The following is a 21,855-nucleotide window of genomic DNA, read 5'->3' on the forward strand; positions in this document are numbered from 1 at the left end:
TTCAAATGTATTTCATGGTCATCGTTAAGCACACTGTCTCACTTTACATAGACCCGAGGGGGCCAACGGGCGTTCACTGCAACCCCGGGAGGGCAGGCAGCAGAACAGGCATTCAGCGCATCCCTTTTTCCCTGGAGAGCCAAGGCACGGAGAGCTTCAATAACTTTTACTTCCCAAAGGTCAGGGAAGGGTTTGCCCTCACACCTAATTTACAATGAAGTGCTCCCCAAGTTTGCTCAGTTCTTCTGAATACAAAACTGTCCCATGGATTCCCCTAAAACTTACTGCTCCTCCGCAGCTAGAAACCTGGGGACTCGAAATCTAAGCACCTAGCACCGGGCTGGCTGCTCTTACCCAAGTGCCGTAAGGGACGTTAGTGTCCAGTCCGGCCTCCTCATGATAAAAAATACCTATCTACCCCCTCTAACCTTTGTCCCACTACACAGAGTCCAAAGCTGCTGCTGCAGTTGTTTATTCCTGTTTATACGTGTCTGCAAGAGATAAGGAACCTAAGCAAAATACTTGGTGACGTGCATTCCCCATAAAAATGTCAAGTGCTGTTATTATCACTCCGTGTTCGCACGCCTGCACTCACTCACCCACTTCTCCCTGGAAGCGCCCTCTCTGGCTGGCCCCCACCCAACTCCACAACTGCTTCTGCCTTGTAGGAATCAGTTCTTTTAAAATATAGATATTATTGATTTCAGAGAGGAAGAGCCAGGGAGAGGGAAAGAGAAACATCAATGATGAGAGACAATCATTGACTGGCTGCCTCCTGCACGCCCCCCACTGGGGACTGAGCCTGCAACCCAGGCATGTGCCCTGACGGAATCAAACCGACTTCCAGGTTCATAGGTCAATGCTCAACCACTGAGCCACGCCAAGCCAGGCAGTTCTTCCTGGGGGTGATCTCTCCAGCCCCCTGAGTATCTGGTAGGAACCCTGCCTGTGCTTGGGGTTTTGTTCTCCCCGGTGAGCACCTCTCTGTTCCTCCTCTGCTCACTCTGAAATTGTAAGCTCTCCCGAGGCAGCGGTGGGGTGATCGACTTGTCAAATCCACCCTGGGGAGCAATGGCCATACCACCCTGTGCGCACATCTGTGTGCTCTGCCACCTCCCACCAAACAAAGCCTCCTCCACACCCCCAAACCCCACCCGGCTGTGGGAATGATGCCCAGGGGAGCATCACCCAAAAGGGCCATGGCTGTGTGTGTCACTTCTCAGTCGCTGCCCTGCTCTGGGTGTCTTCCCACTGATGTCCTTCTTGCCTGGAGAGAAGGGCCTAATGGGCAGTCATGTCCCAGAGTCTTCAAGGACCCGTGGGGTCTAGGGCTTAAACGCCTGGCTCTAGAGTCTGACCGCCCAACCTCAGATCTACCCCCTGGGTGACCAAAGTTACCTAGTCAGCCGTGCCACCCTGTCTTCATGTATCTGTAAATGATGCCCATGGCAGTCCCCACCTCAAAGGATGGTAACGAGAGTAAGTGAAATAACCAAGTGCTTAGAAGGGTGACTAGCACTCAACAAATGCTGGCGATGACTGTTTTAATGAGTCAACAAACAATGCCAGCCACCTTGACTAGGACATTTAATGAGCACCTACTATGCTCAGGCGACTGGCGGGGTGAAGGCCATACAGAGATAAGGGAACGCTAACATAGAAGCCACCAATCCCCAAGCCTTCAGAGGGCACCAAGACCCAAATTTAGAGGAATGGAAGGTGTGGTTGGTGCAAGCTTCAGGGAGGGGGAGTGATGCCTCCCCCAGGTCTCAAAGGATAAAAGAATTTTCCTGGCAAACAGGAAGAAAGAAGGAAGGGAGGAAGCATTCCTGCAAAAGAAACGCAATTAGCAAAGAAAAGGAAGTAGAGAAGGTGACACAAGTCACTTAGACAGGAGTCACTTTTTCACCTGAAACACATTCCAGGCAGGTGTGATGTGGGGGTTGGTGGGGGGAGTGAGAGATCCCTCCTACTCACTTCATGAGCTGCAGAGGAGGCTCTTGGTGGCTCGGGGTGGCCCAAGAGCCACCCCCACTACTACCTTCTCATGGTATAACCCCAGCACGACCTACCAGATACCAGGGAATGTCTGCTAGACCTACAGATAGCTGAGCCCCACCCCAGATCTACACAGTCAAAATCTGCAGGGATGGGCCCAGGGATCTGCATTTTACACAGTCCCCAGGGGACATTCACGCTCTGCTCACTAACATCACAAACAGCAAGAACTGAGAATCCTCGCACTAGATAAGATGCATGTCCTTCTGAGGTCTTGGAAGCTGCAGCCCAGCAATTTCCATCCTAATGCTCCTTGCGATGTAATCCCTGGTGACGAGCATGGGAATGTGAACTGATACTCTCTTTCTGAAAGGCATTTGACAGTGGGTTCCGAACGCCTTGAAACGTCCATACCTGACGACAGCAATTAATTGAGGCCACTGAGTATAGAAGCGACACAGTCATCGCCGTTTCTGGTGTCATTCCCAGCAGCCCGGGGTAGGCTCTGGGAGTGTGGAGGAAGTGCTGTTTGGTGAAATGTGGCAGAGCACACCAACTGTGCCCACTGCTGTCAGGCCATTGCTCTCCAGGGTAGATCTGACAAGCTGATGTCACCACCCTGACTTAGGAGAGTTTACAATGAAAAATAAATAGAGGTGCTCATTTAGGAGAGCAAAATCCTAACAGTGTGTAGTGACAAGGATACATTCATTGCAGTGCTGCTTACAATTCATTAAAACCTGGACACAGCCTCAACACAAACCAGCATGGAACTGCCTCCCACCTCAGGGCCTTTGCACATGCTCTTCCCCAGCCTGGCGCATTCTTCCTCTGATACCTACATACTTCATAAGCTATGCTCACAGGGCACCTCCTCTGTGAGGCCTTCCCTGACCACCCTATTTAACAACAACGACACTACCCCTGCTTTATTTTGCCCCATTGCACGTAATCTTCCTGATCTATGAGAAGTGACTGATTTACTCAGTGTGTCAGTCCCCACTCCACTGGAATGTAAGTTCCAGGAGGGCAGGGCTTTCTGTCCATTTTATTTATTGCTGTATCCCTAGCACTTAACAGAAAACCTGACCCACACAGTGGGTCCTCAAATACATCTCGACTAAATGAAATGAACTACAGACCTACCAAACAATGCAAGGCCACGCAGCCACTAGAACTGCCGCGGCTTATGATGGCACGTATAGAAAGGCAGTATAGCGAGAAGCTAAGTGAAAAAAGAAATTTCAGGCACAGCAGAGGCCGCACCAGCCTTCCTCTAAAATGTGTGCGCATAACCCACTTTGCGACCCAGTGGCTAAGGGTGACTTTGATTTTTCACTGAACTGAAGTTTCTCCGTTTGTCTTCCATTAACTTTATAGATCTTGCATAATCTTTGAGAAGTACTCCCTCATGAAATGCTCTCAAAACATTTGCTAATTTATTTTTAGGAAAAAGCTTCCTCCTGGGTGACTTAATTAGAGTGTCCCTAATTAAGGCCAGGCCGACATCAAAGAGAACAGGTTCCAGGGGACCCCTGCCCAGGTCTACTTCTGGTAGCAAGATGGCCTCAGTCCCGCCAGGCCCGGCCCCGCCCCGCCTCCGAGTGCTCAGATGCCAAAGGCTGGGCCATCAGCTAGCTACTCCTGGCTCTGCTCCCCGCTACTTGCTTCCTATTGGGGTGCCTCATCCAATTATTCAGGCGCAGATCACATCCTGCTGGAGAGCTGGCTTTGAAGGTTCAGTAAACAATCACTTCAAAACAAAGAGCGACCATTAAACCAAACTCAAAGACTTCCTTAATGGCCGCTGCTCAGCTGCAGGAGCCAGGCTCAAGCAAGCCAGGCCTCTCATGTGCAACTGAGTGAGGTCTGTCTCCCTGGGAACTAATCTCAAGGCAGGTCAGCCTCCTACTGCAAATACCCCCCTTCCTGTTTAGCACTCAGCCATGTGTGTGCACAGCCGGTTACTGGGGTGACCCTGATGGGAGGGGGTTTCTCCTGCAAAACAAACATGTGTCATGTGGTTGTCTCCTTGGACAGCCTAGCCCTTAGGTCTCACACTCCGCCTACTCCCCGCATGCTTCCCTCCACGGACAACTTAGAGACAGTGGCCAGGTGAGTCAATTGCCCAACAATGGCATGTCATTGGCTGGATCAAACTCTTCAAGCAGAGTGAGGCCCCTGGAGGTTCTTGAAGCAGCTCAGAGAAGAGCCTAGATTTGTATGCTTTATCTGGTTCATCCTGACTCCTAGTCATCAAAAGATCAATGACATACACCCATTCCAGAATCTGAAAATGAAATCCCAAAATACTATGCTGTAAGAGACAGTGCAGCCTGGTGGATAAGAGCACAGGCTGGAGTTGGGCCACCTAGGTTCAAATCCCAGCTGCGCCTCTTACTAGTTTGATAAAGTGGGCAAATGGCTCACCCTTTCTGCACTCAGTTTCCTCATCTGTGAAATGGTAACCAAGCAGTAACTACCTCACTGGGTTCTTATTTGTAAAGGACCAGTATATGCCTGATCGTGCCAATCAAATGCTTTTGGAATATGGGAGATGAAACTCAGCTTGGGTGTCACCTGTACCAAAAGTCTCCCCCGACTCTGTCCCCCGATTCAAATGAAAATCAGAGCCCCTCCCCAGGACTCCACGCTGACACCTGTCATGGTGCTGATCACGCTGGTTGCTAATTCCTTGTGTGTTCCTCTCCTAGACTAAACAACTTTAGGGTAAGGACAGCGTGTCTTGCCAGAGTTGTACCTCCACCACCCAGGGGTGCCTGGCACACAGCAGGCCCGTCATCAATTTGTTGAATACATGTAATGTGTTCCCTCAAATGATTTATTTGCTTAAGAAACATTTCACTCCTGTCTCCACCGCATTATAAAGGGGAGACGCAGGTTTCTTGTATTTGCTGAAACACCCGAGTGCGGCGTTCAGCAGGGTACCCCGCTAGAAATTACCAGGGTACCCCGCTAGAAATTACCAGGGCACCCCGCTAGAAATTACCAGGGCACCCCGCTAGAAATTACCAGGGTACCCCGCTAGAAATTACCAGGGTAGCTCAGACACACAGAGCGGTTTATTTAGCAATTACTCCGCGCTAAGCCCTTTACACAGACTTTCTCATTTATTTCCCAACAACGTTAAGAGGGAAGTTATTATCCCCACATTTCACAGATAGGAAAGCCAAGGCTCGGGGAGGCTGAGTAACTTGCCCAGAGTCATAGCAGTGGCAGAGCCAGACGTCAGAAGGCAACCACTAAAGGTGGAATGCCATAAAACACGGTGGAACCACCACAGAACGCGAGAAGTCCCTGCGGGTATCTTATCTGACTTGGTGGGAAGAGGAGGGACCAGAAATTATGCAACTTTCTGGTGAGGCCTTGAAAGACGGGAAAGATTTCATTAGGCAACAGGGCAGAGAGGGTCCTCCAAGCTCTACTGGGGCAAACGGGACGTGGTCAAGGAAGCCAGGGACCCCGGGCTGGGGAGCACTGGGCACGGAGCAGGCCACTCAGCTGGGCTGAGCCCCAGGGCTCCCAGAGTGCCAGGCTAAGGCAGGGGCCACAGCAGGCGGGCCGGCAGTCGGGAAGAACCCAAATGTGGCCATCTCTGGGGAAGGACAGAACGTCAGCAGGAAGCTGCTGCCACAGGGCAGGCTAGCGGCACACAGGCCATGTTCTGGTGGTCACTCCAGAAAACGAAGATGCAAATAATGGAGACAGGAAAAGCTGGTCTTTACAAGCAACTCCTCCCTCCCTCTCTCTCTCCTTACCCTGGTGTAAACATCTCTTTAAAAAAAAAAAATTTTTAAACATTAAATGCTCTGGGGACCTCAGCCTCCCCGCCCTCCCTTATATACTGACACTGGGATTGCAAATACAGAGATGCAAATAGGAGGCCTGGCTGGGCCAGATGAGGTTATAATGAACTGGGGAGTCATTTAGTTAGCAAGAAAAAAAAAAACGCAACTTCCCCATTTCCTGCAACTTCATTGGAGCTCTAAATACAGCTGGGTGAGGGGTGGGGTAGTGTTTGCTCTAAGAAGTGGTGGAGATAATTACTACACTGATTTTGAGAAGTCAGAATTCTTCATTCCTCATTCTACAAGACAGAATAATACGGGCGACAAATATTTGGGTGCCTGCACGCCAGGCACCATATGAACCCTTCCACAAGCATTATCCCATTTCAGAATCCTTGCAACAACCCTAGAAGGTGGGTACGGACCCATTTTGCAGAACGGGAAAATGAGGCTCAGAGAGACTCAGTAACTTGCCCACGGGATTTAAAACCAGATCTCTTTGACTCCACAGCCAGCAGTAGTTCTAGAATTTCTACAGGAGGGGTTGAGGGGCGATAATGTGGCCAGAAGGAAATACAAAGCAAGCACAATATTTTTACTTAGATGGTGTTATAGGTCCGCACTGTCCAATATGATGACCACTAGCCACATATGGATATTTAAATTTAAACAAATTGGAAGTGAATAAAACTTAAAAATCAGTTCATTGGTCGTACTTCAAGTGCTCAACAGTCACATGTTGCTAGAGGCTACCACATCTGACAATTTCCATTATTGCAAAAAATTGTATTGACAGGACTATTACATATCAACTAATAACAGCCAAGTATTCTAAAGATGCTTTTTCTGTTATTTTTCTATTTCAACCTATTTAGTGTTATTTCACAGTAAATTTATTGTTATTTTAATTTGTGATAAAATACACATACCCTAAACCGCCAGAAAGAGGGACAAGTGGGATCTAGAGCCAATGAACCCCGAAACATCGCCGGAAGCAATGATGACAAATTGGACATGGCACACCCTGAGAAGGCAGGGAGGGCCCTTTGGAAAAGACGATCGTGCTGGGAAAACCGCAGGCAGCAGCGACAGAGGAAGACAAGTAGGAGCTGGACTGGCTCCATGACAGAAGCCCTCGGTAGAGTCCTCAGGAGCTGAGCAGGCTGGGAGGCCAGGGCATCACTCATGCATAGGGTCGCCAGGAGACGGAGCGGACTCAGGGTGCGTAATACACGCACATATAAAATGCACCATCCTGTTAAGCACATTCACATTGCTGTACAACCATCTAAAGATGCCTTTACTCAGATTTAGGTAAGGTGGAGAAAACCCTTTGAAGGTGATGAAATTGTGTACAGCTCAACGTTCCTCAAGCCTGGCTACACATTACAATGACCCAGGGGTGCTTTTTATAACCCTAGTACCCAGGATGCACCCCAGGAATAGGTCCAGGCTTCAGTGTCTTATGGCTCCCAGAATCCAATGCACCTGTCCCTGTAACCATGCCTGTCCTACCGAAAGGGGCACACCTGCCCAGAACCAGCTCCCGGAGCCAGACCCACTCCTCCAGCCCCCTGAAGACTCCTGTCGAGTGGGAGGAGGCAGGAAAGGGAGTCCCAGCCTGCCAAGCCTGCCGTCCGCCTCCAGGAGGCCACTGATACTGCACACGCTAATACTTTTACTGCTGGCCAAATTCTTTGAGGGAAAGAAAGCAAATAAAAAGACACATAACTCAAAAGGCACTCAATTGATTTTTTTTCACCCACTTAAACTAGACAGGAAAAGAAAAACCACTTAGAACTATGACCAAGGCCGTATGTGCCAAGAGGCGGCACAGGAAGGAGTTTTTTGGTGATCCCATCAACTTACTTTTCCAAACACAACTCAACCCAAACCGGAGGGCTACGGGGCATAATTAAACACAGAAAGCTCCTTTACAAGGGAGTTCCAGGGCTGGACGCGAAATGAGTTCAAGGTAAGGCGTTCTCTTTGAGGAGCCATTTGAACTTTGGGTGAACTTACTCAATTCGTATAATTAGGAGGAGCTGTCGGGCTTGCACAGTCATCCTGCCTCAGGGACCGACGTATGAATGCGGCCCTCTGGCCCGGCATGGAGGCACTCTGGGGACAAGGACAGGAGCCAAGGGCAACCGCTAAGGCCTGGCCCAAAGAACTCTTTCCTCTCCGCACACCCAGGGAAATAAGAGGAAAGGAGAATGCCAGGTTATCTGTGAGAAAAGACTGGTAAGCAGGAGAAGGAAGGACGCCACACTATGTTGATGTGTCATAAATTAAACAATTTCCACAAAAGTGGCAGCCAGATGGGAGCCGCCCACCCCAACAACCATCCTCACAGCAGCTCAGCTCAGCTCAAGCTCACACCTCCAGGCTGAGTCTGCGCCAGGGGCCCAGAGATCAGATCCCAGGTCTTCCCTGGGCCTCTTGTGGAACTCAGGCATCTGAGAAATGCCATCTTCTAGAAATAAATCCAGCCCCCCCCCCTCTCTACCATAGGTATGTTCTAAAGCAGCGGTCACCAACTGGAGGTCCGCGGATCACTGGTGGTCCGTGAGGTCTGGAAGGCTGGCGACCGCTGTGAATCTAGAGCTCCCCCGCCCTACGATCAAACAGGTCAAGGTCCAAATAGCAGTCCACCACACCATGGCCTTAGACAAGGTACTGACTCTCCAAGCCTCAGCTTTCTCACCTGTAAAGTGGGGTTGGTGTGAGAATGACATGAATCCATGCATGCCAAGCACTTAGCACAATGCCTGGCACATAGTAGGTTCTCACCAAGTTCCTTTCTGCCCCGTTCACCACATGCAGTGAATGCTGAGCACCTACTTGCTCTGTACAGGTGGCACACCAGGGCATCTTCAATCGGGAAGCAGCAGAGATGACACAGCCCTTGCCAAGCCTCCCCTAGGCGAAGAGGTGGGAAACACTGATAATGGGTGGGCTGCTCTAGAATCTACACTGGGTGGGTTTGGGTGTTGCTTTTTGGAGTCTTGTGTGTATGTGTGGCACATACTCAGATGAAACCTTCTGCAGAGTCCAGCTAATTCCAGGGAGGACCTTGGCAATCAAATACAATGGGTTTCCTCAATGCTCCGCCAATTAATTTACTCCATTTGTCTCTCTGCTTTGCTACTTAATAAGGCCATATCAGCAGTGCAATCTGCAAATCGGAGTTAAACTGCTTAAGGCATCAGTTCCCTTTAAGGAGCCCCAAATGCCTCTTGTCTGATGTCCTAGGCAGCTGACTCTGTCCTCTGGCTTTTGTTTGGTTTGGGGAGAGGTATGTCTTTGTTTCTGCGGAGGTGTGGGTTTTAGGGGAAAGTATCCTGAAGGCAGTTCCGAGAAAGAATGGTGAACTTGAAATGAGCTCATTTTTCCATAACCGGTTTTGAACATCTAAAGGTCTCGCTACAGAAGGAGTCGTCATGCCAACGCTCACCCATCTCTGGGAAGATGGAAAAAGACTTGATGAAAATTATAGGTAAAGCATCTAATAGATCAATAGTTTCAACATTTCCACCCTCCAAGCATTTTAACAACCTCAGAGGAGCTATCCAGATGACAGGTATCATTTTAGCTTTCTCCTTTTTCCTACCCCCAAGTGCAAAATGACGAGTTCAGAAACCCAGAGGCCAGCCGCCGAGGAGACGTAACACGCATGGGACAGACTTATACTAAAACTATCCAGTGTTCACGTGAAATTCAAATGTACCTGGGAATTCTGTATCTTTACCTGCTGAAATCATAGCATGGAACTTGGCGCCTGCAACCCTGCTGATGCTTAATAGATATTATAGAATTAGGGATACATGTTACTCAGACAAGAACTGAGTGATAGCTGAACCCGGCGAATTTCAAGCTCAGCTTACCTTCCATGCAAACCGTGACCCAAGACTGGTCTTCTCTCTGCATCGCAGGCATTACTAACTGTGGAATCTCAGAACATCCAGCAACTAGTTCTGAACCATTTGGTTAAATGTGATATACCGGGATTTCCCCACAAAAACGCTCCAGCCAAGATTTTTTTTTTAAAAAAAAATATTTCTTTCCAAACCTGGACTGTTAAGATTTGCACCAAAAAAAAAAAAAAAAATCTATGTAGAACAGACCCTAAATCTCTGAACAGGCACCCGTTCCCGGCAGTTCCCTGCTGCCAATTTTATGACATCTTTACTTCAACTTCTCCCAGAGGCCCAAACCGAGGAAGCTGTAAAACCCTGGGCAAACACAGCCATTTGCTAAGAGAAAGCCAGCGTGGGGCCCATCTGGGCTTTGCTTGTCCTGCGTTTGTGTGTCACCATTTACAGAGTGGCCCGCCTCCCTCGGAGCACCTGGCCACTGGCAGAGGCCTTGGCTGGGTTGTTGATATCTTCCTCACGGGCACTTTCTGTCAAGAATCAGGGGACGTCCTGCAGGGACTGACTGACGCCCTGCCCCAGGCTGGACTCCACACTCTCCCTGAATGGCCACCATACTGTATTGGACATTAGCTGCTAAAGGCCCACAGGGCAAGCAGCTCTCCAAGGGCGGCCCTGTGGATGGATCGGTGGCTCCCGGAGGCCCAGCGAAAGGCCTTCCACAGAGCAGGCCCCCGATAAACACTGAGGAAGTAAACCTCTCTGCTGACTGGAAGCCCAAAGCCAGCGCAGGAGGAGAAACCACCACCACTCTGAAATCACCATCCAGGGCTGGGCCCACCACCCACATTCTTGATCTTATGATAAGTGAGGGAAAATATCGTGGCGTGCCTTTGAACCACAAAAGATTTCCATGGAACTCAAGAAGCCCCTTTAGCAGATCCAATTTTAGGCAGAACTCCGGAGAGGGGATATTGGTAGCAAACAGAGGTGGGGGCGGCGGAGGGGGACCGAACAAGGCCCCTATTCTGCCCAGCACAGGTGCTGGTAACAGGACACCCTGTCTAAGCGAGACCTGGGTGGGGAATGCAAGGTGTGGTTGGGTGTTTTTTTCACTCCCAGTCGCATTACATAAGGCCAAACACACTCTCCGACCTGGTACAAAGTTCTCCCTGCATCAGGCCCGATTCAGCTCCTGACACGCTGATTCTTAAGCAACAAGGCGGAGAAAAATATTTGATGTTAGCATCCAACTGTTTCTGAGCTAAGTTAATTATTAAAAGAAGAAAGACAGCCACAGGGTGAGCCGCCCTCAAGTTTGGCCAGAGTCTCCTGGTCCTACGACCTACGAGCTCCCCAAACATCACGAATTCTATGCAGGTTCAATTACTTACATTTAAAAAAAAAAAAAAAAAACCAGTGAAAAAATACAAATATCAAATCGGTATGGTGCACACCTGACAGTCATATAGTGTGCTGTGTCAATTATACCTCAATTTAAAAAAATATGATGTTTGCAACAGTTATCCTTGGAGAGAAACTCGGAAAAGATTCCAGGACCTCCTTAATGCAGTCACCATGATCTAACCATCAGAAGCCAGTCAACTGACTTTCCACACAGTCACTTCCAAGCTGCTGTTCCCCGAGACAAGCAGGCGATGCGCCCGTGCCTCCAGCCACATGAGTGTCTTGCTTCCCCTTTTCCTCTGGGATCAGCTCACAGCAGACGACTTGATTTATGTGGATGGGCGGAAAGGCAGCCAGTAAGCGATTTTGCACACCACCATTCATTACTGACCACCACCACAGTAGGGTGGGAGGAAGGGAAAAAACACAAGGTTTCCTCTCGACAAGGAATCAATAAGTTATTTAACAGCTGCATCCCAATGGGAGCCAAGTGAGGGTTTCTTCGGCCCCCCTCCCCCCTGAAAAGGATGCAGCGCACGCCCTGACAGCCGAGGACTTAACCAGATGAAGGATCATTAGACGGAAGCAAACAGAAGCCTCCCTGGCTTTTCCATGTCTTGGGCTCTCTGGCTTTGGAAGATAGATGGTGCGAGGCCTTGACATGACTCCATTTGTGTTGTTGTGTTGTTTTTTTCCTCCAAAGAGGAAATCGACTCCCTTCCTGTGCTGCTGTTGTTCATTCTGGAGAATCAAATGCTACTAAAAAAGCCATTTTTCATATCTTTCCTCACCCCGGTCCAACGTCACTTCTTAGAAAATGACCTAAAAATTTTCTCAAGGTGGCATTCCAAACGGGTGTCCAACATTTACACCTGACCTTCAAAGTGCACAGAGAGGGGACGAGAGGCATTAAAACCCATCGTGCGAGTTCAAAGAGGAAAAGAAGCAGATAAGCAGGGCATTAGAAAGCCAGCTGATTTCAGCATTAAAAACTGACTTTTACTGCTGGCAGCTGCATGCATATGCATACTCTACACTGCTTATCCTATAGGCCCAAATTTTAAAAGTCCCTTCTAAAATGTCAGTCAACAAATTCATGAAGAAATCTTTTAAGAAGAAAACCCCATGAAAATATTCAGCAACTATCTTAATGAATAAACAAGCTTGGAAACCAGACACCCCCCCCCCTCTTTTTCCTTCTCTCTCTACTCCCCAAAAGTCTGAAATTCTGCAGACCCCAAGGCATGTCGTAGTTGTTGCTTTTAAAATCTTTGCTTCCAAAACAAAACCAACAGAAACCTTTAAAATAAATACCTTCCCACAGGATGTTGAACAAATGCTACTACATTCCAAGGGAAAGAACTCAGGAACCACAGACTATAGATCCTGCACCCAAGGGGCATTAAACAAGTCTTTATTTTTAACTGGAATCTTGTGGAGGAAAAAAACATGCCAACGTAGCACCCACAAACCCCCAGAGCCACAGTGCTGCAGGGCGGCCATGGGGTGGCAGGTGGAAGCAGAAGGGCCCACTCTGTGGGGCGTTACCTACAGAAGGGCTTTGGGCTCACACCGGTAAATGGGAAGAACCAAGGCTAGATTCCGGATTGAAGAACAAAGAGAGAGGGAAAACTCTAGGTGTTTACACTCTGGAACTGCAGTGGGCAGACCTATTAGGTCACTGGGTTCTTGTTACTACTACTGGGGGGCTGGAAACATCCTTTTCTCTCCCCCAGAAAACACAAGCAGCTTTACCAACCCATCCCAAATTCTTCCCCTAGTGATCAGAATAGGCGTGTGCCTCAACCCAAATCCTGTTTGATTATAAGGCCTGCACAATTAAGTTAACCAGAAATAAATACTCCAGGAGTCCACGGCAGCACCAATCTTTGTCTCAAAAGAGCACATCAATGGTGAATTGGGGGCAAAGGAATGCGAGGGGCTGTCTTTGAACAGGGAATAATCTAATTCCAAGTGGCTGGATTAGAGGCATTCCGGGGCAAACAGGATACCTTTGAAGATAATGCTGCACGGATGTCAATTTCTGACAAAAGGCACCGGCTCTGTAGAAGGATTTCAAAATAGACAAGAGCAGGACAGAGGCACCTTGGAGAAGTTCACCCTGGGCAAGGTGGCGGTTGGTTCTAAAAGGGGGAAGTAGCCCGTGACAGCTGAACATTCCTTCCCAAAGTCCATCTCCAAGGCCAAACCCTGTCCAAACCTTACACTTCATCAGACAAAAGCTCCTCCCGGAGCCCAGGCAGCGGCTGAAGGGGGGCTGTCCACACCCACTCGCTGCACAGCTTCCAAACCTGCCCACTCTTTTTGGAAGCTGAGCTTTTAATTAAACACCACCTCCCCGGATCTGTTGAGGCAAATTGAGGCTGGGCTAGAGCCAAAGAGAAGCTCCCTAAATACACATGGGGAAAAAGATCCCCCCACCGCCCCCAATTCCCACCTCCAGCCAGCTCAAAAGGCTGATTATATTTCCCTTGGATGAGTAACGGAGGGCCCCCTGGTCTACCTCTATGCACAGAAAATCCACGTCCAAGGATCAGGTTATCCCCAGTCCCACCCTTCGCAGGAAAAAGCCAGGGTGTTGTTCTCCACCCCCAACACACGCGTGTGCGCGCGCACGCACACACACACGCGCACACAATTTTCACAATCCTTCCAAGAGAAAACCGGGAGTCTGTGTGTGGTGGGGACGTGTGTGGGGGGAGGGGTGAGCTACAGTTGTTTGTGGGGCCCCAATCTCGCCTTCAGGCTGGGAGCCTCAGCCAGGGCCAGGAGGGGGCCCCTGCAAGGCTGCTCTGGGAACTTCTGCTCCGCGCCCCGGGGAGGGCCCGAGGGAAGGCATGCCCACCCTCACCAGCTTTGAAACGGCATAATTAATACCTAATTTGTTCGCATCCCTCCAGGTGGACCTGAAACCCAAGGAGGGAAAAGGAGGCTTCCCTTCCAGGCTCAGGCCGCGAGCTCCTTTCCGAGGCTAGGCAGAGCCCCCAATACCGCGCCAGGCGCCCTCTCCCCGCACCCGGGGGAATCAGGTGTCCGCCCAGCACCCAGCCTCTGCGGGTCGCAGACACTCCGTCCAAGGACAGACAATGGAAAACTTGGAGCCGGGGCCCTGAGCCCCCCAGGAAAATGAGTTGAGGCCGCCCCATGGGACAATGAGCAGGAAGAGGGGAGGGAGCATCAAACACCCCCCCCACCCCCCCACCCCCGGTGGAAGCCGCCCGACCGGTGACCCAGCAGAGCCCGAAACGGCACCCGGGTTGAGCAGGTGACACCGGCCGCAGCGCTCCCGCAGGTGGCTATCGGCCGCCGCGCAGACCAGGACCGGGCGGCTGGCCCGGGGCGGAGGCGAAGCGCCGCGGCCGGGTCAGCGCGCGGCGGCCAGCGCCGCAGCCGCGCCCCCGGCGACCTACCTTCATGTCGCTGATGATGGTCTGGAAGAGGCCTCCGAGCGCGCTGCATTCCTTCTCAATCACAGCCTCCATTTTCCCGGCGCCGGCGGGGACAGGACGCACACGCTGGGCCGCCTGGACTGTGCGCGGGACCGGGCTGGCTCACCCCGGGAGGAATTTCACACTCGCAGCCTCTCCAGCAAAGAGGACCGAGTGCCCGAGGTCGACTGTTCTCTGCCCAAAATAACAACAATAATTTCAAAAGCCAAACCGCTCCGTAGGGTGATTTGCCTACATGCAGCGCTCGGCTCCTGGCCTTAAAAATGCCCGGAGAAGGCTGACAATCAGACCACCACGGGTGCCCACGACGGAAACGGCAAAGCCCATCTTGAGGCAGAGAAAAGCGCCCGCTGACCCAGGGCCAGCGCCATTAAAAAACTGCAAGGTTTTCCAAATTAATAGATTTGGGGGAAATTACAAAAACAAAATCGCCCAACAGCAGAGCGGGTGAGCTCGCAGCGCCCGGATCTGTTGCTCGCAGCCGCGGCCGCCGCCTCCTTTTCACTCCTGCGCGCCCGGCCCTGCGCTCGCTCTGGCTCGGCTCCCGCGGACGTTCCGAGAGGCGCACGCGCGCTCGTGGCCGTGCGTCCGCCGCGGGGGTGCGGGAGGGCGCGTGTGCGCGCGGGCGCGTGTGCGCGCGCGGGGCTGGGAGCGCGTGCCCGGGAGGCGCGTGGGGCGCGGGCAGCCGAGAGGCGCCGGCAGGCGGTGCAGCGAGGATCCGAGCCCGGCGGGAGCCTCCCCCTCCAAGCACGCACGGGGCACCTTCTGCCCCGGCCGCCGGTCGCAGCGCGGAGAGGGCGTGTCAGCACGAGGCGAGGGGAACGCCCACCCCACAATGGCTGCGAGCGCCCGGAACGGAGGGTGCACCCGCCACTCCCCGGGGACTCACGGTGGCCAGCTTAGCGCAGTGTCCAGCAAATAGTGAGCACTCAGTAGGGCGAGAAAACTGCTGCTTGCTGCTGCTGCTGCTGCTGCTGCTACTGCTGCTACTGCAGGCTTCTCAGAATAGGCGCGGTCTGTGGTATCAGGACTGCAATGCCAAGTCACGACTGCAAACAGCCAAATATGTCATTTAAGGAGAGTTCGGGGCGTGTCCTGCAGCGGGATGCGGAGTTCAATAAAGTTGCAGAAGGCTGGGAACGTGGATTGATTTGCCATTGCTAAATAAGTGGCAGTAGAGCATTATTGCTGACTGCCCGTGGCTTGGACAGTTTTCCAGGCCCACTGAGGTCAATGGTGTTGGTATAACGGCAGAGCGCCCTGTTGGGAAGTTTAACCTGGAAAGAGAGCGCATGTGCCCAAGTTGACGGGGGAGCTGGTGTTTCATTTTCGCAGCTCCACCGCCTAACTGCCCGGGTTTCATTTAGATCAGGATCAAATAGACAAAGAGGAAGGGACCCCGAGGAACGGCTTTTAAAAGACCTTGAAACAAAAGCACCAAACTCTGGGCTGTTCCCTTGACCCTTGAGCTGACCGTTGGCAGCACTAAACACACAAAAGGAAATGACAAAAGAAACCATATGCAACATGTGATAGACTATTTCAGACTCAGTGATAGGAAAAGTTCTGGCTTTGAAAAACTGCGTGAATCAAAGAGAAGCATAGATCTGCCTATCAAAGCTCAGAAGATCATTTTCCCCGGGGCCACTCTGCCCAACTCTTAACCACAACCCTCTTTGTCCACTTCTCTCCCCAAAATCATAGGAAGGAGTGTCGATTCTGGAATGAGCTGCTTTCATGTGGACGTATAGATCTCATCCTCACCTTGCCAATAACAGTGTTGACGCATAGGTTGTTCTTAATCATTATCGTTATTATGACTTTACTATTATAAATATTGTTGTAATCAAGATCACTGCTTTTACAGCCAGATTGCCTGGGTTCGATCTAACGGGATGGCCTTGGGCCATACTAATGGGGCCTCAGTTTCCTCGTCTGTAAATGGGGATAAAGATAGCATCTACCTCACAGGGCTGTCCTGAGTTTCCCCTAGACCTGTGGTCGGCAAACTGCGGCTCGTGAGCCACATGCGGCTCTTTGGCCCCTTGAGTGTGGCTCTTCCTAAGCCTTAGGAGTACCCTAATTAAGTTAATAACAATGTACCTACCTATATAGTTGAAGTTTAAAAAATTTGGCTCTCAAAGGAAATTTCAATCGTTGTACTGTTGATATTTGGCTCTGTTGACTAATGAGCTTGCCGACCCCTGCAGCCTAGACTAATATACGTAAAGCATTTAAAGCAGTTACTGGCACATAGTAAACACACTCAAAAAATTTTATCAACAGAAAGAGATTCACAATAGTCAGGGTGTGGAAACAACCTAAATGTTCATCGCAGATGGATGGGTAAAGTGTGGGCTATACATACAATGGGCTATTATTAGCCTTAAGAAGGAAGGAAACCCTGCAGGATGCCGCAGCATGGATGACCCGCGGGGACCCTATGCTAAGTGACATAAGCCAGTCACAGGACAAGTACTGCATGGTCCCACTTATATGAAGCATATAATAAAATAGTCCAACTCAGAGAATGAGAGTGAAGAGTGGTGGTTCCCAGGGGGTGGGGGTGGGTGCTAATCCATGGGCACAAAGTCTCAATTATGAAAGACAAGTTCAGAGGTCTACTGTACAACACATACTTACACTTAACCATCCTGTATTATATACTTTGAGATGCGTTAAGAGGGTCGGTCTCATGTTGTGTTCTTACCACAATCAAATAAATTTTTAAACAGAAGAAGGAAGGGAGGAGGGACCAAGTCAAGGCTCGTTGCAGCCCTGGCCCCAGAGGGCACGTGGCGAGCCTATACTGTTGGCGTGCTGTCCCTCTGACTTTGCCAAGGGCCTACTGTGTACATTGTAGGCGTTTTATGTGCATTATATCTACTCCTCACCACAACCTTAAGGAGGTGGTCATACTAGCCTTCATTTTACTATTGGAAAGTGGCCGGCAGGGCTTCAACCTTGGTTTTCTGACTGCCATGCCGGAAGCCTCGCTTCTACCCAGCCTCCACCCTCCTGGCATATGGGGCCCTGATTTAGCCCAAAGGACACTGTGTTCGGCTTTCCTGCCGCACACCTGAATTCAGATGCCCTGAACACACAACCTTAGCAGTGTTTAAAAAGCACGCCTCTCTCTCTTTTTTTAATCCTCACCAGAGGATATTTTTCCATTGATTTTTTTGTAGTGGAAGAGAGAAGGAAAGACCAAGAGAAATATTGATGTGAGAGAAACACATCGATTGTTGCTTCCTGCATGCGTCCTGACCAGGGCCCGGGCCAGGGAGGAGCTTGCAAATGAGGTGCATGACCAGAATTGAACCCGGGACCCTTCAGTCCACAGGCCGACACTATCCACTGAGCCAAACCGGCTAAGGCAAGCACACCTCTCTTGTCTCCTTTCCCTCAGGTCTCTACTGGCCTCGGGACTGAGAAGCAGGCCCCTGTCTTCCATGAGAAAGTGAAGCATCCTTGAGGGGAGCCTGAGAAAGATTCACCAGGCAGGAAAGGCTCAGAGATGGGGCCAGACTTGGCATTTTTAATAAGTCTGTGGTCAGGCTGATGAACGGAGGGATTTTGAGGAAAAAACTGACAAGGTCAGATTTACATGCCTTCTGTTACCTTCTTTCCCCATAGTTGAGCATCCCCCTAACTTTCTCCTTGCTTTGGAACACCCAGCATTCACTGTGCAGACATCAAGACCAATTAATATATAATTCCTCCAAGAAATGTTAGCTTTTTGTTTTGTTTTGTTTTTCATAGCTCCTAGAAGGAGGAACCCAAAGGAATGAATCTCTACCAGAATTAATTTCAACCCCAGTGATCCTGGGAAGGAGACATTGGGAGGCAATGATGCCTTCCCAAAGCAGCCCCCCCCCTTTCCCCAGGGAAGATGGTCAGGATGCCCCCCACCCATCTCCTCACGCTGTGACCTCCAGCAGGCTGTTTGAGCTCCCAGCTAGCCTCTGTTTCTACGGGGTTCCCACTGATGGGCTGCTCCCAGGATTGAAATGGATGTCAGATGCCGTCATATAGTAATGCTGCCCTCATGAGTTCCCCTCCTTCCCAGAAGTGATTCTCAACCCAGGCTGAGTGGAGAGCTCTGCCTGGTCCCCAGACTTGGCAGCAATTGGAATCCCCTGTGGGAATTTTAAATCACTCCCACCAGGGCTCCACTCCCAGGGAGACTGATTCAGGTAGTCAGGGCTATGCTCTGGGCATTGAGACTTTTCAAAGCTTTCCAGATGATTCCAATAGGCAGCAAATTTATGAATCCGACCCATAAACAATTAACGTGGAATCTCTGGGGACTGGGCACCAGACTTCTTTAATGTATCATATTTTATTCCATCCTCATAGAAGGATACGGAGGGTGTGTGTGTGTGTGTGTGTGTTGTCATTATTTGTTTTACAAAAATGGGTCACACACACATACTTTTTTGGATCTTGCTATTAACACTTCCTGCTAACACTTCTTGCTATCAATGGTTTCTGTAAAAAATCCCTCCAGGTCCATTAATATTATTCTAACACATTCTTTTTCTTCTTTTAATTTTTAAATGTTGATGCAATCATGATGTTTAGAAACACTGCAAGAGTAGGGCAGAGGTTTCTCATTCACCCTTCATTAGGTTCCCCAAATGTTAACCCATTATGATATTTGCTTCATGCTCAGGGATGCTTTTAAAACTCCACAGGTGTCTTCAATGTGAGGCCAGGTTGCTATGTGAGGCCCCGGGGTTGCTATGAGACTTCAGACGCTGTTTGTGACACTCCTGAGCCTAGTGAAGGGCTTTGCATTGGAGGCAGCTGTGTGAGGTGGTTAAGAGGGTAGGTTCTGTCCAGCTGGTGTAGCTCAGTGGTTGAGCCTCAACATATGAACCAGGAGGTCACGGCTCGATTCCCGGTTAAGGCACATGCCCAGGTTGCGGGCTCCATCCCCAGTGTGGGGCGTGCAGTGGGCAGCTGATCAATGGTTCTCACTCATCATTGATGTTTCTTTCTATCTCTCCCTCTCCCTTCCTCTCTGAAATCAATAAAAATATATTTTAAAAAAAGGAGGGTAGGCTTAGGGTCAGGCTACCTAGGTTTGATTTCTGGCTTCTTCACTTCCAAGCCTTTTGTGCCTCAGGTTCTTCATCTGTAAAGTGGCTAACAGAAGTGCTAACTCCAAAGGCTATGTAAGGTCTGAATGAGATTACTTATGTGACCACACAGTAGGACTCAATAAAGCGTAGCTATTAATATGTATTGATCATTATCATGGCTCATCTATGAAAAAAATTTGGTTTAAGCTTGCTCTATAAGTAAAATTCTTTGTGAGCCCAGAGCCACTCCATCTCTTAGAAAGTCTGAGGAGTTGTCAGTATATAAAGCATCACAAATTGAGAAACAGAATCCCCCTTTGAAAATGAAACTAGCAAGAGTCTAGAAATAACATCTGTCACAGTGACTCACTGTCAGAGGTGTTTGACGTGTGTTTGTGGATGGTAGCCTAGGAAACACCCAGTTGTAGCCTCAGAGTGTGAACGTGTCCTTGGTCAGGAAACTAATGAAAGAAGGTGTTTCCTTATTAACTGGTTGGTAGCGAGGCCAAAGTGATGCTGCAACAGCAGGGTCGCCAGCCTGTGCCTATGGGGGTCGGGCAGCGCACCTGTGCGAGGCAGGCCAGGTGCAAGTTCACAGGAGGTGGAGGAACCGTAGTGACCTGAGAGCAAGTTCTCCAGCTGCTCCCCAGTCCAAGGCCAGCCCTTCATTGCCACAGGTTCTAGTTCTTCCAGAGGGACTGAAACGTTTGAATCTGGATGGGAAATTTTCCCCCCAACCACAATATGTTGTAATTTCTAAATTTTTACAAACTCCCCTGCAAGCTGTAAGCAGCCTGTGGTCGTGGGAGTCTGGTACGGGGTCTGGCTCAGGGGGAAGATGTGAGAGGGAGAAAGAAGCTGGAAGAATGCCTGCTTCTCTGGGCCCCCAGTTGACGGATCTAGGTCACCGGGAAAGTGTGTCTGCTCCGTAGTGGGTGAGGGACAGTTCAGGTCAGTTCCTGAGATGTTTCTTGAGCACCTACTCTGCGCCAAGCCACTCTTGTTCTCCAGGACCGTCGGATTTCCCCTTCCTGTTTGTATTCTCCCCAGCTGTCTGCTGACCCCAACGTAGCTTCTGAGCTACCTTGGTATTGAGAGTGGCCTTCTGAGGGGAGCAGATATCCCACCACACGTTACAGAACAAGACAGTCCAGGGCCCGATCGCTCCCTCTCTGGAACGTGTCTCTTTCTGTTCCTTAGGAGCACGATGGAAAAAGGGAACATGTGGCAAGTGAGATGTGAGTTCTGGTTAGAGTAGCAATAGAAGAGCATGAAACGCATGTTATTCTAGAAAACCTCTAACGTACCGCGCAAAGCAATTGAAAAACATCTAGTTATTTCCAATCAATCAGAGGCACCCGAGTTTGCCTAGAAATGGAAAATATGACGCTAACCCCAACATTTTGTAATGTAAACACAAGGAAAGGGGGACTTTCGTGTTTATGAAGACACAGATTCTATCCCCTGAAACCCCCTCCTGCGACAGCCACAAAGACTTGCTAGGTAAACGTAATCAGAATCCTTTGAAATCCACAGCAGAACCAGCAAGAAAGAAGGGAAATCCTTAGGGGCCAGGAACAAAGAGGAAGCTGAAAACCAGAAGAGAACGCATGAAAGCTGATGCCTCGATTGTCCCTTGGTTTCAGGGGTCTGGTGTTTAACCCCAAAGGGGGTGGGGGTGGGGCGAAAAAGAGGCCTGGGTCCCTGTAAGGAGGGAAGTGCAACTGAGAGCCCTCTGCAGAAGCAGGACCCCGCGATTGCCCAGCTTCGAGGGCAGGTAGAGCAGGAAGCAGTGTGCCCACCAGGACAGGGAGCTGGGCTCTGGGTGGGCCTAAAGCATCCCCTGAGAATGTGTCACCAGAGGCCTATGCCCCAGCTTTGTTTGGAGTTTGAATTTGCCTTCCTTTGAATGGATCCCAAATGCCCAAGATGCAAACTGGGCACTGGCCTAAAATAATCATGGGTAGCCTGGCAGAAGCTAATGAGAAATGACTCTGAGGGGACATACCCTCAGTCAAGTCCTCATAAGTTTCCCACAGCTAAAGGCCCCTGAAATGAGCTCATGATTCAAAATTATAAATTGTACAAGGAACAGTCTACTGATCATGTTCCAGAGTCAGCAGACACAACTAACACCAGGATTTAACCCATAAGAGCTGAAGATAATCCAACAGTCTAGTGGATAAGTAAGTTTTAACTGATTAAAATA

The 21,855-nt window shown here is 50.0% G+C and overlaps 1 protein-coding gene across 5 annotated transcripts in view; it reads right to left on the reverse strand.

The window, feature by feature from the left end:
• Positions 1-15,559, reverse strand: part of MTSS1 (MTSS I-BAR domain containing 1) — a 134,969-nt gene extending 119,410 nt beyond the window's left edge. For 4 of the 5 annotated variants that reach the window (XM_081111425.1, XM_081111424.1, XM_081111427.1 and 1 more), the window contains exon 1: positions 14,521-15,135. In XM_081111425.1, coding sequence (XP_080967551.1) covers positions 14,521-14,592 — 72 coding nt within the window. In that variant the 5' untranslated portion in view covers positions 14,593-15,135. Of the gene's footprint in view, positions 1-14,520; positions 15,136-15,448 lie in introns of those variants that run through there. The other variant, XM_081111423.1, reaches the window with a different exon arrangement.
• Between the last annotated feature and the right edge of the window lie 6,296 nt (positions 15,560-21,855).

This window comes from Myotis nattereri (assembly GCF_964212035.1).
Source record: "Myotis nattereri genome assembly, chromosome: 17".
Taxonomy (NCBI): Eukaryota; Metazoa; Chordata; class Mammalia; order Chiroptera; family Vespertilionidae; genus Myotis; species Myotis nattereri.